Genomic DNA, 16,163 nt, shown 5'->3' with positions numbered 1-16,163 from the left:
CCAGAGGGCCTTCGCAGCAGCCAGCGCCCTGCCAGCTCAGAGATTCAATTTAAAATGCGCCTCAGGAATTGTAAATTTGACTGTGTGGGACCGACGTTCAGGCATTGTGTGCGTAACGAGCCCCAGCAATGAACACACTGACGGATTTGTTGGTGGACTGAGCGAAATAACCTGTTTGGATTCCGGTTTGTCATTCTCAGAGATTCAATTTAAAATGCGCCTCAGGAATTGTAAATTTGACTGTGTGGGACCGACGTTCAGGCATTGTGTGCGTAACGAGCCCCAGCAATGAACACACTGACGGATTTGTTGGTGGACTGAGCGAAATAACCTGTTTGGATTCCGGTTTGTCATTGTGGCGTTTGCTGTCCGGACTCTCGTGCTGCCTCCTGTCACGAGAGCCTGTGACGGCCGTCAGGCTGACGGAGGGGAGGACGGTCAGAGGACAGAGCACTTCGCCTTTTGAATCCCTTTCGGAAGTACCCAGAGATCGCTGAAACACCTGCTGTTTCTGACAACACCCTCCAAGGCTGTTCATCAGCCCCCGGCCCCCGCGCTTGTCACTTTGCCGTCGTCCAGGAAGTGTTCACAGTCTCATCGGTGCTGCTTGTATTAAAGATCATGTGGAAGCGAGAGCGTTCCTTTAAAGGAGACTTTCTTCTGATTTACTTTTTCTTCTGGGCCCCTCACGTGACGCTGTTTTCCTCCTTTTGGCCTGTTTTCATTTGGAGCTCAGTGTCTGTTACTGACTGAGTAACTGACTCTGACTTACTGACTAGCTTCAGTCCTGAACATGCTACACCCATGTTTAAAATGCCCCTCAGGAACTGGCTGCCTTTCGTGTATGTTCAGCTGAAACAGTTTTATGGAATGAGGACCTTAGTTATCAGCAGGTTCCCAATTAAAAGTATCACTCAACAAATAAAAAGTCAGAGATCAGAGCTCTTGAGTAGATTGTATAGGACAATTTCCAATTTAATAAATTTTAAGAAGGGCAACTGATTTGAAATACTAATGATATCACTGATTTGAAATACTAATGATATCACTGATTTGAAATACTAATGATATCACATGGCTTCTTGTAGACCATCCCCATCTGGCAGAACAAACCCCATGGCTCGGCACGCAGCGTTGTCAGGAGGATCGGGTCAAACCTCCCTTTAAAACCCTGTCCCAGGGCAACCTTTGAGGTAAGCGGACTCGCGAGGGATTTGGTGATCGCGTGTAGGAAGCTGCCTCTCTTGGGAAGACAACGCGCTGTCACGAGCTGCTGGCCTGTCAGCCGCGTGTCTGCAGAGCTGTATTCACAAAACTCATGTAGCGGTACAGTTAATTTTAAGGGGTTGGGTTTTTTTAATTTCCTTTCTTTTTGTTTAAATTCTGTTCTTGTAAAGTGATCATTGGCACTTTGAGGAAAATACCTCCTCGAATAGTGTCTATGGACTGGGTTCCAAGCTAGAGGAGACAGAAACATGGAGTTGCTGAACCAGTGCCTTGTTGTGTGACCTCCAGCAAGCCACATGCCCTCTGGGCCTGTGTTTCCTAAACAGTAAGACAGGGTTTACGGAAACGCTTACGTCACTGTTTAAGCTCAAGGACAGCGCTGGGACTTGTAGTGGCAAAGTGTTGCACGTGGCCTTGGCAGTGTGCTAAGCGGTATCGAGTATCCCTTCGCTGCCTTGCTGTTCAGCCTCACGGAGCACGGTCACGCCAACGCACCCAAAAACACGTGCGGGAGCCGACACACGGAAGCGCAGCGTTTCCGTAAGCCAGACGGCGTTACTGTCACACGTCTGACAGATGCAGCTGCCGACCTGGTGCAGAGGAGAACGGCTCTGACAGCACACCTGGGGCGGCTTCGGGAGGCGGGACCGCCCCCTCCTTAATGTAACTTTCTTCTTCTTAGGCTCTACCGAGTGTTTCGGAGCTGTATTTAAATGACGTCCCTCCGGTCCCCACCTTGGCAGACATTGTGTGGATAGCAGCAGATGATGAAGAAACATATGCCAGAGTCAGGTTGGTTTCCTCTTTGTGTCTGCTGATCTTTATTTTTATATTAGCTATGAAATAACTATTATTTCACATTTTTATGTTATGAAACAACTATTATTTTAGTTTATTTCACGTAGCGTAGGCCAGACATTGATCAAATGCTCACAGCTTCCAGTCCTCTCGAGGTCTGATGCGGTGCCTGTTGAAAGACGTTTTTCCCGAGGCAGGGAAAAAAAAAAATTGGACAAAGGACCCTGGGCGGAATTCCTGTAGGAAGTGCTAAGAGCCCGTGCCATGCCGTATTTTACTCACAGAAAGATCTGTGCAGAGTAAACCCCCCCGACCCGTGGTATTTTCTGGTTAGAAAGCTGAAGAGTTGAGTTCTCCTGGGATTGAAATGTTCTGCCCCCAGGAGTTTGGTTCTGGTCAGTTGAACTTTTGTCCTTAAAGCAGGGCAATAGTAATAGGTATCTTGTGAAAGATAAAATGGACTTCGAAATCAGGGGCAAGAGGTAATGGGTAAGTGACATTTCCCCCATGCACCCAGCGCACTGCCCGGCATGGAGGCACAGTTACCAGGAGAGAAATGACTTGAAACCATGTGAGCACGCCCAGACTTTAGACTCTGCTTCCTCTCGCCACATCTTGTGCCGTTGGGTCACGATTTCTGTCGCAGGCTTTCTGTTCCTTGTAATGCAGAGAGAGCACATACAGCGGCACGGCGCGTCTATAGGGCGGCACATACAGTGGTATGTACAGCGTAGTGGCACAGAGGCTTAATTCATTGTGTTGAAGTCTGCTGTCCTGAGGTGGAGGCAGAGCGTTGCCGGGCGTTGTTGTCACGGAGGGGTCTGGATCTTGTAAATGACCAACAGGTTTTTGTCCTGTAGAAGCGACACTCGCCCGCTGAAGCACAAGTGGAAGCCGAGTCCCTTCACCGTTATACAGCGAAACGCTTCAGTCCCCAACCTGAGGAAGCAGGAGGAGAAGCTGCTCGCCTTGAAGAAACCTGGTTTACCAGCACTGAGCCGAACAACAGAGCTCCAGGATGAGCTGAGTCACCTGCGGAGTCAGATAGCTAAAATAGTTGCTGCAGAGTCAGGTAGGAACATAACGAGGGTTTTTTGTTGAAGGAGAAGGGCTGAATTAGTGAACCGTGCCATTTCCTCCATACAGAGCAGCCTTGCATGTTGTTTTTCCAGCAGAGCTGTGGCTCCCGTTGGTGGGATGCCGTCTGGTGTCAGCTCAGTGCCGGTTCTGTGGTTAGATGTTTGCATCTGTTTCGTCAGAGGAGTCCTGCTTGTTTTTAAGAAATACCAAGTGCTGCTTTGTGGCTGCATTCGCTGCGTTCGATCCGGAGGCCGACTCTGGTCTCGAGCACCTTGTTTCATGAAAACATTTGGTGTATTCGAGCGAGAGGGTTACGTCTTGATTTGGGTAGGAAGGAGATGTTAGTGTCTGTTTCTTCTGTGAAAATGACAAGTGCCATTTCTGTAGCAAATAAGGTATTTGGGGAAAAGCCTAGCTGAACTGATCTATTTATTTATTTTAGTAAATTTGTATGCAACTAAAAGCCACGTTTTAGCCGCAAAACTGAACTGTGAGGAAAGACGACTTCTCTTCCTTTCATGGCTTTTCCTGTATGCTCAGCTCTGAAAACACGAAGGTGCTTGGTAGGATCCGAATCCCAGTGGTCCTACAAGGCTTGCTGCAACAGTGGCTGGTTTGGAGTGTGGAAACTAGTAAGGTAGAAACACCTTGGTATCTACGTCTGGAGTGTTCAGAAGGCAGAGCTGTTGATCTCCCAACTCAAAAACACTGAACAGTTTTGCAAACTAAAGGAGTTTAGTCCTTCTTAAAGACAGTTTTTCTTAAAAACTGCGTTTCTTGTATGCAGAATACTTTTGCCAGTAACCAAGATGGCAGCTGTACTATGGCTGCTTTCAGAGGAAAAGGAGGACCCATAATTCTTCCCATTAAAAAAAAAAAAGACAAAACAGGATTGTGCCACACTTGAAATGATACCAGGCGGGTTAATTCCTGTTCACGATGGGCAATAGTGGCTGACAAAACCTTCCTTATCCTACATCTGAAAGCAAATATTTATTTTTAATTCCCAGATTGCTACTTTGCGCTGCACTGCGTAGTGTGTGCACGAGACCAAATCTCTCATGATCCGTGAAAGACAACGTGGTTGTCTGATTACTGTAGCCCCGAGGGACTTGCAGCTTTAATGACTGCTTATATTTAGTCCAGCTATCCGCGAGCCGTAAACGCGTTTGAACGTGAAACAGAGTTGCGGTGCTTGATTTAGTTGAAATGCTGGTTTCTGCATGAGAGATTTGGGGTTCTTTTTCAGTTCTGTGTGATGGTCAGTGGACTCTAAGAATTTATTTGGTATCAATAGTGTAAATATATATGCCACCACATGAGAATATATATGATGTTTTTAGCACGTGAAGTTGTATTTAGCTGAGAGGAGAGATTTCTTCACTTCCATGGTAAAGGGCTGTTGTGAGATAATGCACGTGCTGGTGTGTCCTGTCACGGTACACGGGATCCTGTACGCCACATGCCTCGACTCTTACAGCAGCATGGTAAAATGAAGCCGCTCTGGGGGTGAGGGAGCCACATTACCCTCAACTCTGCAGGGAATAAGCGTAAAACAAGGCATCGCAGATGTCCCCTTCAGAGAGGCTGCGTGTGTCCTCTCTCTTCTTTATGCAAGATCAGAGGAACAACCGAACCGAAATAATGAGCAGGGGAAATTCTGTGATTTTTTCCTTCTAAGTTCTGTCTCAGCTCTACAGTTGCTGAAGCTGCGTGCTAGAAAAGTCCGTTTTAATTCAGGGAGAGTAATAACGAGGAAAATTAGAGATCCAGATGGGAGAAAAATGATTTAATCCTTTAATACCTTTTTTTCTCCCTCTCTACTCAGCAGTGCGCCTGGTTGTTATCAGCTGGCACTTGAGAAGAGTTCTTATTGACTGCACGTCCTCTAAGTCAATAATGGGGAACCGTGATTTAGGGCCTAGCTGTAGCTCGGTAATCTGATGAAGGAGATAACTATTTAGCAGGCTTATTTTGGAAAGACTGATGTCAAAAGAGAAATATTGTGCAATCTACTTTATTATACACTCTTAGAGAAATCCCTTAATTGGAAATTGATAACTACCTACAGGTTTACTCTTGAAGCCAAGGGCATTAGTGCTTTAAGGTACAGTTTGTTTTCAATACAGGAAGGCTCTTTCAAGGAGGTGTGCACTAAGCATTTGTCTGGGTTTTTGGTTGTTTTCCCTTAGTGTTTTACACTGGAAATCTCTAACTCATTTTCACTTAATAACACTCGGAATTTATATAGCTGTTCTTATCCTCGCTGCATTTTAAAGCGTGAGCAAATAAATCCCACCTTCCCTGTGGAATAGGTGGGTGCTATTCGCATTTTACAGACGGTGGTGGAAAGCAGAACAGGTCGAAATGCCTGCAGTCACAGAGTGAACTGCTGTGACCGTCTAGTGTAAAACGCTGGAGCTCCTGAACCCGCTCTGCATTCTCACCAGGCGTAATGGTTATGAGGGAAGGAGCCTGAAAGGAAAAGAAAGGCAAGCAGTTCTCAAGGCGATAAGAAAAAGAGGAGAAAAGTTAAGACAATTAAGACCTACATTCTGACACAGGCTCCCTCTGTGACCCTGAGCAGAAGCTAAATCTCTGTTCCTCCATTCCTTATCTGTAAAAACAGAAAAAGTAAACATTACCTGACTTCTGCAGGGACGGGGCACAGCGTTTGAACTGGAGGGGCGATACGGTGATGGGCACGACAGGAACGGAGACACATACGGGGGTTGGTGGGATAAAAGGTACTGGAGAAGGTCTCGTGTTGCAACGTGGTGTCATAGGAAGCGGAGCGGACATGGAGGGTAACAGAGAATATGATGAGTTTGTTTTCTCATAGCATGGGGGAGGCTGGCTGGTGATGCCTCTTGATTTATATTCTGTTGTTTTGGGGAAAAAAAATACCTGCATGGTTTGGTGTTAGTTCATCTACCATCTGTATTGTTTTCTTTTTCAGCTTCTGCTTCATTAACACCAGATTTATTATCTCCAGGAAGTTCAAATGCATCTTCTCCTTTACCCTGTTTTGGACCCTCTTTCCAATCTACAACTTCCTTTGTCATTAGCGATATCACAGAGGAGGAGGCAGAACTCGAAAGCCCCGAGCTCCCGTCAGTCTCCATGCTTTGTTCTGCAACCTCCGAGTGTTGTAAACCAGAACCAAAGGATCCTGACGAGGAAGATTCTGTGTCTCTTTCAAAGGCCAGCAGTTTTGCAGATATGATGGGCATTCTTAAAGACATTCATAGGATGAAGCAGAGCAAAGACTTGTAAGTGCTTCCTGAACTCTCTTGATTTTATTTTATCTCTTTTTTTTTTTTGGTCTGTCAAATCACTGTAGACACTGGATGTTGCACTCACTGCTTGTTGGTGCTGCTTTATATTCATGATTCACAGGGGGGGAATACCTGTTTATAGGAGAACTTGCTAACACTTAATGTTTCGGGGGGCGGTCAATGATGGCTTACCTGCCTGGATAGAAAGCAATGGAGGGGAACTTAAACCGATTAGCCCAATGTTTGGCTGCTTCAGCTTGTTCACCTGAAAAAAAGCTTGCGTTTGCCCAGATGAAAACCAGAACCGTATGTATTGGCAACCGTCAGAGTGAGGGTCGCGCTGCTCCCTCTGCCTGCAGTGGGTTCCCGGTGCCGGTGCTTAGACCATCTTGCAGACCCAAGCTGTTGGGAAGCTCAGCAGCTTTTCCGGCATGGCACGTGCAGGAATTAACGCGCGGAGCTTTTCAGCTTCTCAGCTTTTGCATCTGGCCCGGCTCTGAGCGTGGGCAGAGTGCGTTTTCACTTGTCCTGTGATGAGTTTACACACTGATCATGAGAGCGCCTCAAGCTGCTGACGTGCCAGCTGCTGCATGGCCGAGACAGGACTCTGCCCGGCTGATAAAGCAGCTTCTTTAATGTTGGCTGTGCTGCCTCCGTTTTCCGTGTGAAATCACAGCGATAAAGTTCAGTTTCCACATTTTTCAGCCTGAAGATCTATCCAGCCATTATGTTGTGTGAGTAAGATTCCCGGCCAAAAATAACATGTTGTGTGATGGCTGTTCGCAATTTCTATGCCAAATTCAGTTTAAAAGAAATTAAATTCTCAGCACTGAAAAAATTATATAGTCAAATGAGAGGAGTATGTTCAGCTTGCATCCAGAATGTCAGTACGGTATTACACATCCATAATTCACACAGCATACCCTTTTGCTCTTCTTTTCCTAAGCGTTAAGTATTACTCAAAGCTTAAACGCTCACTTGCTTTATATAAATGCCCGTAATCTTTCGTGGGGGTGAGTAGAATTTGTGGACCGCAGATGAATTGCTCCTCTTCTTTCTTCCCGTCTGTTGCAAAGCAGTGCCTTGGGCATCCAAAAATAATTCTGCATTGTTAGTCAAAGGGGGAGAGAATTCTCAAGAAAAATACCTGCTGCGTGTGCGACTCGGCCACATTGGCTCAGCAGAGGTTTGGGTTGGGCTTGAGGTAACTTCCCTGTTAAGACCGGAACTGTGCCATTCTAACGGTCGTTCAGTGGCTCTGTTAAATCCAGAAAAGCTTGCAGGTGCTTCGTGTTGTGACGTGTATGTTTTACCTTGATCAGAAACCTTTGTACCTCTAGGACTAAGCATGTAACAATGTAATTATCGATCTTCTAATTAGTGCAGACTGGTACGTCAGCCTTCTACGGAAGCAGACTTTTCAGGGTAAGAAAACTGCCACCATCTGTGCCAGGTGAGGATAGGGAAACGTGCATTATTCAGGGGAAAAAAACCAAAACCTTGTACAAATACAGGTTACGGTAGGGAAATCCGAGGCATTTCCTAGCCACGCCTGGATATGCCAACAAGGCCGAACCACGAGGAGCCAGGTGCTGACTCGGGGGGGGGCTGTGAAAAGCAGCGTGTGGGTGATGGGGAACGTTGCAGTATAATGGGTCACAACTTTACTTCCGTTTCCTCGACAGAACGTATGAGAACAACTAATAATGGATGAAGGTGTTTGATCTCGCTGTTACCCTGGGAGAGAAGCTGTGTGAATGAGCGGGAGGGAGGGGTGGCTTGCGCACAAAGAAAGGATTTGCCAACAGCGTTGATGCTTTTTAACGTTACAGGAGATGGGGGGGAGAGCAAGGATTTTGTACTGTGGAATACTTGGGGGGAAGGGGATAGCTGCCCTTCTCTCTGGGGTACAGTGGGCAAAGGAACTGGATCACCGGGGACCCCTTTCTCCCCTTGTGACGGCTTGACTGATTAGCCAGGAGCTGGGTCACACTTGCCTCTTCTGCTGCTGCTGCTTGTGTCAAGGCTAAGAACACTTCAATAGAAAAGCTTGAGTCTGTTTCTTGCTGGAGCCGAACCGTTTTCCTCTCGTCTGTTTCTCTATCTCAGCCTCTAACTTGCCTCCTACATGCAACAGTGACGTTTTAGGATACGGTTATTACAGCTTAATTAAAGCTGTTTGAAGAATCACAGATAGTTGAAAAATTACATTCAGTAATTCGCCAATGTTCATTACTTCATGAGCTTTAATTCCTAGACACAATCCTCTGGCGTCGATGCAGCTGTGTGAGCAGCCCGATGCTCCTACAGCTGCGCTCACCTTGCGGAGGTGCCGTTAGGTTACGCAGAGCAGTTGTGCGAGTGTAGGTGTGCAGCACTTGTGACACCGAAGAGGATCGCGTACTCTTTAAGTGGATGAAGGTACCAAATGACGCCTAATGACATAACTACATAGATGCTTCTCTGATGCTCCTATTTAGGACTTGGTGCTTAAACACGACCTTGGAAGCTTCAGGAGTGAGTGAGAAACGCTTGCAGGAATGTGCGTGTTTCAACAGATGTGAAATAGAGCCTGTGGAAGTGTCTGTGATGCCCTCTGCGAGGGGGGTGGCTGAGTGGTGTGCCTGCTGGGCCCTTCGCTCAGTGTGGGGTTAAAGACAGGTAGCGTGAGGAGCTGCTGGGACTGTGAGTACACTTTCACTTGAAGTACTGCTGTTACGGGGCTGAGCGACGTGATTTTTCCATGATTATCTCCTTGGCCCTTCGAGCGGCTACAAAGGGCTGAGCCACTGAAGTGGAACGCTGGTGCTCCGCGGTCTGCTGCTGGGTGTGCCTCGCTGTAGGACACTGTACCCCTTGGTGGGAGATGTTCCTTTTCTCGCCCCGCTGTGGGTTATCTGTCTCTTCACTCATCCGGGGAGAGCTTTTCCTTGTGACCGGCACAGCCCGAGGCTGTGTCAGCGCCGTCTCTCCTCACTGCTGTTACTGTCGCCTCCTCCTCTGGCTGCTTCGGTTCCTCCCCCCGTCCCTCTTCTGAGGCAGCTGACGGATACTTGGGTAACTCTGAATTCTCAGGTTTGCCCGTGTGGAAGGAAGGGTTTGGGGAGGGCTCCGGACCCCGTACTCTGATCTTTCTCTGCACCCTTTTCAGAAGGAACAGTTCTGTCTGGGTGAACTCAAAGGCATGCTTCTGGCTACAGAGTCATCTTTTAAATAGCGATGCGTTTATGCAACTGTTAATTCAGAACTTGCATCAGAGAAATCTGACATAGCGCTGAGGGTTACCCGTGAGCGGCTCAATGGCATCTTACATGGCCCACTAAAAGCCTTCGCTGTTCATTTGAGAACAAGCCCCTCCCAAACACATGTGGAAATACTTCGGGGGGATTTTTTTCTTTTAGGAATGTTTAAAAGACCCATAATGTTTTCTGCCCAAGGGAGGACTTCAGCTATTAAAAAAAAAAGAAAAAATTAAGCTCTGAAATTATTATTGCAGGTTCTGAAATTATTATTGCAGGTTCTAAACAAAACCTTAGTGAGTAATTCATGATAGCTGAGGAAAAAGAACTGGGTTTTGGCTTCCTGTAAAATAAGCTCACTGACACTGCTAACGTGAACCGCTTGTCTGAACTTGTTGAACGAGGCAGGACGCTTCGGTAATAGAATGCTACAGAAAAACTCATGTGCAGTAGCTAAGTGGAGGGAAATGTATACCAGCCCTCCTTTAAAATACCTGTAATTACCCATATTTAAATATGAAAGCATATAGCCATTGTATAGCAAAGTTCACGAGGGGGAAAAAAAAAAAATTGTTCCAGGACTTGAACTCAAACACCACTTGTAGATTTATATTGAGGGGACGTAGGCTGTAAGCAATTAATGACGTTTTATTTTACTTGTTATTAACACAGTTGAATAAAAATTATAAAGAGCTTTGATGCTGAGATTTTCGGGATACCCCCTGATCCACAAAATGAGCTCCAGGTTTTCCAAGCCGTCATGAAAGGTCTGAATTTTTAGCTACTTTTTTGTTGGTTTGTGGTGGTGGTTCTGCACCTCCCCGACTTGCGCCAAAAGCCGATGGTAAAGGCTGCAGGAGAATACTTAAAAGACTCTAACCGGAGCTGTAAACCGTGGATTTTGGCACTCCCCTGTACTAACACACTGTGCTTTTGTCTTGATGTAGAACCCGAACTTCAATGAAGGAGGAAGACCCTGCCGTTCTTATAGCAGAAGTTCTGAGAAGAAAATTTGCCCTCAAGGATGAGGATCTGGCCCTGAAGGAGAAATGATGTTACTGTCGTTAAACTCCGTAAGCAAAAGTGTTACGCTCCCAAAATTTTCTCCACAGTAGCTGCCTTCCTAAGGATTGAGCCTTTTGCCTCTTTTATTAATCAGAAATGGTTTCTGCGCTGGACACTTACTTAGGAAAGACCCTGCGGATTTGATGTGTTTTCCATGTATTGTTATATTTAAGAAAAAACTTTTTAAGAAGATGGAAATTCTTTTCCACCTGTATTTTGATGTTGGTTATTGATAAGGATCTTCTGAAGGGTGCAATGAGTGCTGCTGGATGACATTCTTTCTACCTACAATTTTCCTTAGGTTCAAATTAAGCATTAACTGATAACGTCCTTGTTGCGATATAACTAGTTACCATTTCCAGTATAAACGGATGTCAAACGTCCCGTCTTTCTCTGTTCCGAGTACGGTACAGAGCTGCTGAGAATAAGCTCGTGAATGCTTCCAGGTCTTCAGTGTTGAGGAGGTGGTTGAATCACGGGGGTAAGAGGCGTCTTCCCGGTAACTCTGCCTGACCCGACGGCTGGGTGAAGCTGCAGTCAATGATCAAAGCGCTCAGTCACGTCTAAGGGATGCTGCCCCGGGTATTTCTTCACTCACAAACTATCCCCACAGTTGCATGACGGAATGGCCTTAATTTCTTGCCAGTAATTTAATGTTTCATGAATGGTCCTTGTATTCAGATAATGTATTCTATTTAGCATTCAAAAGGTCTATTTATTGAACCACCGATGCTAAGAACCGAGCACCCGCCCCAAGAGCTGTCATCTGAGAAAGGGGGGAGAAGGAACTTGGCATTGTCTGTGGCTACAGTTCTCACTAACTGAAGAGGTTTCCTTCAGCTACACGTTCTCTGCAGTGTTCCTCACGGCTGTATTTGAAGTATGGGGTTTTTTCCTTTCTATAAAATGGAGCCTTAATAAGACAATGGTTGTCCTTGCCGTCACTAATGCGCGCGTGTCCAAACATGGCAGCAGTGGTGCTCGTATCTCGGGGAGGCTGGGGAGGGGGGTGTGTGGAATTTCAGCTGCTGCAGATGAATGTAGTCAGATGCCAAGGATTTTTTTAATCCACCAGGCCCTCAGCCCTTGAAAAATTAAACCATCCTCCCCACCTTAAAAGCGAGAGAGGCGGCTTGTGTTGCCTCTGGCCACCCAGTGAGCGAGAGCAGAAATAGCATTTACGACTTAATCAGTTTTATAGGGAGTTACTACAGCTCTTCCCCTCTCAGGGGCACACCGAGAGCCACCGGACGACGAGATCGTTCCCCCTCTGTCCCCACAAGGCTCCTCTGCATAACGATTTGGTGGGAATACACCTGCCTGCGGAGAAGATGGAGCTGCAACCAAGAGTCCCTGTTCCTGGACGCGTGCTCCATGTGCAGGCGGGATATGAGAGCGATTAGCTTCCGGACTATGACATAGCTCCAGCGTGGTCTATTTTAGTATTCTGGCCCAATGGGAGAGTAAGGACAGCTTCAATGGCAACACTTACAGTGTTAAAGACATAGTCCACATTCAAAAAAAAAATAAAACAAAAAGTTAAAAAGTGCTGCTGACAAAGCAGGCGGCTGTTCCGGAGCGCGATCACGTCACAGACGGACGCTGCTGTCTGCTGCTCCTGACCCCTGGGGTTTTTGAGCAGCTGGTCCCTGCACTTCAAAACAGATAAATCTAAAGCACGCCCATCCAAAACGCTGTGCATCCAAAAGCGGGGGATTAAGTTGAACAAGCCCTACAAGCAGCGTACAGGAAGTACCGCTGCTGGTGGCGAGACCTGGCAGCTGCCACGCGCAGTTAACCCAACGCTGACCAGCTCTGACTCCAGCCCGGAGCGCTCGCTGCTCCGCTTTTCACCCCCCCCGGGGCCAGGCTGACGGCATCGAGCTGCGGCTGTAAGCCCTTGCGGGCACACCCCGCTCCGTCTGGGTGCATCCCCGCCTGTGAAAGAGCTGCGAGTCCAGCGTCGGGATTACAGCCCATTTACGATTCCTCTTTGTCACAGTCTTCCTCGCTTTAAACCTCTGGCAAGTCTGGCCCCAGCAGTTACGTGCTGCGCTCTCGCCTGCGGCTAGCAGAGGTGCAGCTTTCACAGTTACGGGCACACAAGCTGAAGAGCGTGAACCTGCCCTTACTGCCACACGCACCGGCTGGCACAACCGCAGTCCTGAAAGAAGCAGAATGTGCCCCAGCCTAGTACTTCCTCGAGGCAGCTAACGTCTCTGAGCTGAGCCCAGAGAACCTTTACATTTGGACCTTCAGGATCCGAAGAAATACAGACATGTTAGCAGCGGGCTTTCAGGCTGAAGAGCGGCGCGCTACATAAACACCAGTAATACGAACGCCAGGCCTTAGCCACACAGGCTGTAATCACGATTGAAACAATCAAACCATTATAAACGTACTCCTTCAACATTCTATTTTTATTAAAGCAAAATTTCAGAGAACAAAGAGGTCCTGTCTGTTGCATGGGTCTACTGCTGGCTAGGCCGCGTATCTAGAAACAATGGGTACACTTACCTAATTCTGACCGCTTTCTTACAAAAAAACGCTTTCCTGAGGCTTCACAAGAGGTCATTAGGCAACTCATTTAAGGTCACTTATCAGTGTTTAATCACTCTGTTCCCTTCCGAATCCTGCGTGAACAGCAAATCATAGCACACATCTAACCACAGCTCCCCCGGTTCGCTCAAGCTCCTGTTTGCAGCATCGCTGGAACGGCCCTTGTACGGGGCGTCGGGCAGCTGCCCGCGAGAGCTGCCGTCGTCCTTGCGAGGAGACGGGGCGTTCTGGCAGCGGTGAGCGATCCCTCTGTTCCCCTCCGAATCCTGGGTGAACAGCTGCCTGCAGGGACTGCTCGGTCCCATCTCACTGCCCCATCCCTCCTCGGCTGAACCAGCACCAGGGTTCTGGCTGCGCTCTCTCAGAGGCTGCGCTCTAGCCGGTCGTTGTGGAGATGAATAAAAGCCAGCAGCTTTATATCCTCTCATTACAGTAGGATTTATATTCTCGGTCTCAGAGAAATCAAATAAAGAATTAACGCTACTCGAGCGGTGTGGTTCCTTGTTCTGGTTTGCACCAAGTCTTGGCTGGAACTCAAGTCCGGTCTTGGCCTCCCCTGGGAGCGGCCGGCCCGCCCGTTTGTTTATCCCGCGGTCTGACGTTACGCTGCCGCTTGCAGAAAGCGTTTCTCCAGCAAAGAAATGGGACTCGTTTCTGTGAGCGATGATCCGGTCGCCCTCTGAATCCTGAGTGAAGCTGAAGAAGCGGCAATCCTCTCCCGCCCCACAGGAGGCTTCACTCGTGCTGTGGGACTCCGCTTGTAACAACGAAGAGTCCGGCAAAGGAGTCGGCGAGGCCGGTGCTTTCTGTGCACGACGCCGGGGTGTAACCTCCGCCGTCTCCTCCGCGGCTCTGAAGGATTGTGTCTGGGCTTTCTCCATCCGCGGCAAAGCCAAGATCTTCACGGGGGAAGCAGCCAAAGAAATACCTTTTTCTTTACAGTCTTTATTCGGGATGAAAGGAGAGGGCCTGGAGTTTTCTTTGTCTTTTTCACCTGAAAACAACACGGAATTGGATAAAGCCAGAGCTGGCACACACAGCTGCTGAGGCTGTGGTGGAACGGCCGCCTAAAACCTTGGAGTACTTCAAAAAAGTAAGCTTCCCTCAAGTGAGATGCCAGAGCTGCATCTCCGGCTGCTCCAGTCTTCGGCTTCTCTGCCTTCCTCCTCTCAGCTTTCCAGGCAGTTCACCTATGACACCCCCTTTAAAAGCAGCAGCTCAAGAGTTACCCAAAAAAACCCACAAAACCCCACAGTGAAACTTCTACAGCTTGCCCTCGTCGCCTGATCAAGGCATCAAGACCCACATTTGCTTCTGAAACCATTTTTATATTAAATCTAATATAACTTTCTCAACGTAAGAGAGCTCCTCCTCAATTCAGGACGTGCTAGAAGAAAAAAAAAACCACAAGTAAGAAGTACTCCAGCATCCTGAATCCTGCAGACCTCTGGATGAACAGCGGCAGCATTCGATGAACCCAAACGCCGTGAATAAGTGAATGCAATCAATGGAGGGAAGCAAACGAAAAAAGAGAGGAAAGCACACAACACGTTCGAGAGGAGTAGGAATAACGAATCCAAAGCAAAACCCATCAATGGCCCTGTCACAACACAAAAATTCTGTCAAATAATTAAATTGTACAGTTTACGTAATGCTTCCTCCCATCTGCTTATTGCTGAACTAGTTTAGCGTTGATGAACTCGCCGTTACACAACTGACAACACACAAACAACCACACAACCCTACGCTGCCGGTTTCCCCATCCACTTCATTTCTCTCCAGATTTGTTAATTTGAGACCCACGGACAAATCCCGGTTTCTTGCATTCCGGAGCACAAACGCAGCCTCAGAAGCACAGAAGCTGCGAGCTGGCTTAATCAGCTTAAATATCGCAGTCCCCTGTGACTCCTTCATTGGTTCAGTTAGGATTAAACGTTGCATTCTTTAGAAAAGGCTTTGTCTAACCCTTCATAAAAAGCTTTCCCCGCACACATCCCGCCGATTCCCCTGCCAGGGAGGTTGTTTGAACCAAGTAACGTTCATTTTCACTTCCAGCTGTAATGTTCTTCCAAGGGCATTTAATTTGACAGTTTAGGGCTGCTGTCGTTTAGAACAAACCTGGCACGTAACGCCCTGGCCGCTGCCCCTTCCCCGGGCAGGGAGAGCTGCCCACAGGACACCGCCGGGCTCGGTGCTCCTGCCCAGACCGCACCCTGCCCCAGCCGAAGGGGCGTTCCCGACTGGACTGTCCTTTACGTGATACCATCGGGCGACCCAGAACTGGACGTTTTGCCACCTGGACGGTTCGTATCGGCGCTCGGGCTGAGCCAGGCTTCCCAACAGTCCACTGAAAGCTCCAGTTTTGCAGGGAGTAAAGCCTGGTGCGTTATTTAGAGTTCAGCTCGCTCTCCAGTGAAGGCTGGCTGTGACTGCTGTTACTTACGCTTTAGTCTAACGCTGCAGAAGGTGCCTACGTTTAGATTAACCATCGCAATAAAATCCCCTCCGGGAGTTCAATCCTTTAACCTTTACCCTCTTCACTAGAAAATGCACTTTCTGCCTACTAAAGCTGCCAAGAAATAAAGTGAGATGGGTTTCCTATTACGGCCTGAAACTACTCTCCTACAGGGGCATACGCTGTTCCATGTTACCTGTCTGGGTGCCGAAGAAGGCAGAGATGGTGGTTTGCTTGGTGCGTGGCTGAGGGACTCTTGTCCGCGTGAAAGCGATCGAGGCGTGCTTCCTTTCCAGAGCTCGACTGGGCGCTTTTGGTTTGGCTGTGAGAGGCTGGGGAGGGAAAGAAGCAAGCGGAAAGTGAACACGTGCCATTAAAAATAATTCTACCCTTCCTCCAGCGTCGTGGCCTAATTCCCACCTTTGTTAAATGCTTCAACTCTTCCCGTGACACCACCACAGA

The 16,163-nt window shown here is 47.9% G+C and overlaps 3 protein-coding genes across 3 annotated transcripts in view; 1 reads left to right on the top strand and 2 right to left on the bottom strand.

Moving 5' to 3' along the window:
* MTFR1L (mitochondrial fission regulator 1-like) overlaps positions 1 to 11,613 on the top strand; it is a 14,600-nt gene extending 2,987 nt beyond the window's left edge. Inside the window, exons 2-6 of the mRNA XM_009332180.1 lie at positions 1,089 to 1,193; positions 1,910 to 2,019; positions 2,886 to 3,097; positions 6,065 to 6,377; positions 10,570 to 11,613. Coding sequence (XP_009330455.1) covers positions 1,089 to 1,193; positions 1,910 to 2,019; positions 2,886 to 3,097; positions 6,065 to 6,377; positions 10,570 to 10,675 — 846 coding nt within the window. The 3' untranslated portion in view covers positions 10,676 to 11,613. The remainder of the gene's footprint in view (positions 1 to 1,088; positions 1,194 to 1,909; positions 2,020 to 2,885; positions 3,098 to 6,064; positions 6,378 to 10,569) is intronic.
* Positions 11,614 to 13,274: 1,661 nt separating this feature from the next.
* The window catches only part of AUNIP (aurora kinase A and ninein interacting protein), a 4,118-nt gene continuing 1,229 nt past the window's right edge, over positions 13,275 to 16,163 (bottom strand). Inside the window, exons 2-3 of the mRNA XM_009332179.1 lie at positions 15,898 to 16,033; positions 13,275 to 14,240 (exon numbers count right to left, since the gene is read on the bottom strand). Coding sequence (XP_009330454.1) covers positions 13,288 to 14,240; positions 15,898 to 16,033 — 1,089 coding nt within the window. The 3' untranslated portion in view covers positions 13,275 to 13,287. The remainder of the gene's footprint in view (positions 14,241 to 15,897; positions 16,034 to 16,163) is intronic.
* The window catches only part of PAQR7 (progestin and adipoQ receptor family member VII), a 3,360-nt gene continuing 3,220 nt past the window's right edge, over positions 16,024 to 16,163 (bottom strand). The window contains exon 2 of the mRNA XM_009332122.1: positions 16,024 to 16,033. The gene's annotated coding sequence lies outside the window, so the exon portion shown is untranslated. The remainder of the gene's footprint in view (positions 16,034 to 16,163) is intronic.

This window comes from Pygoscelis adeliae, unplaced genomic scaffold, assembly GCF_000699105.1.
Source record: "Pygoscelis adeliae isolate BGI_AS28 unplaced genomic scaffold, ASM69910v1 Scaffold359, whole genome shotgun sequence".
Lineage (NCBI taxonomy): Eukaryota > Metazoa > Chordata > Aves > Sphenisciformes > Spheniscidae > Pygoscelis > Pygoscelis adeliae.
Note: the sequence above shows the minus strand (reverse complement) of the source record. Positions and strands in the feature narration are given on the sequence as shown.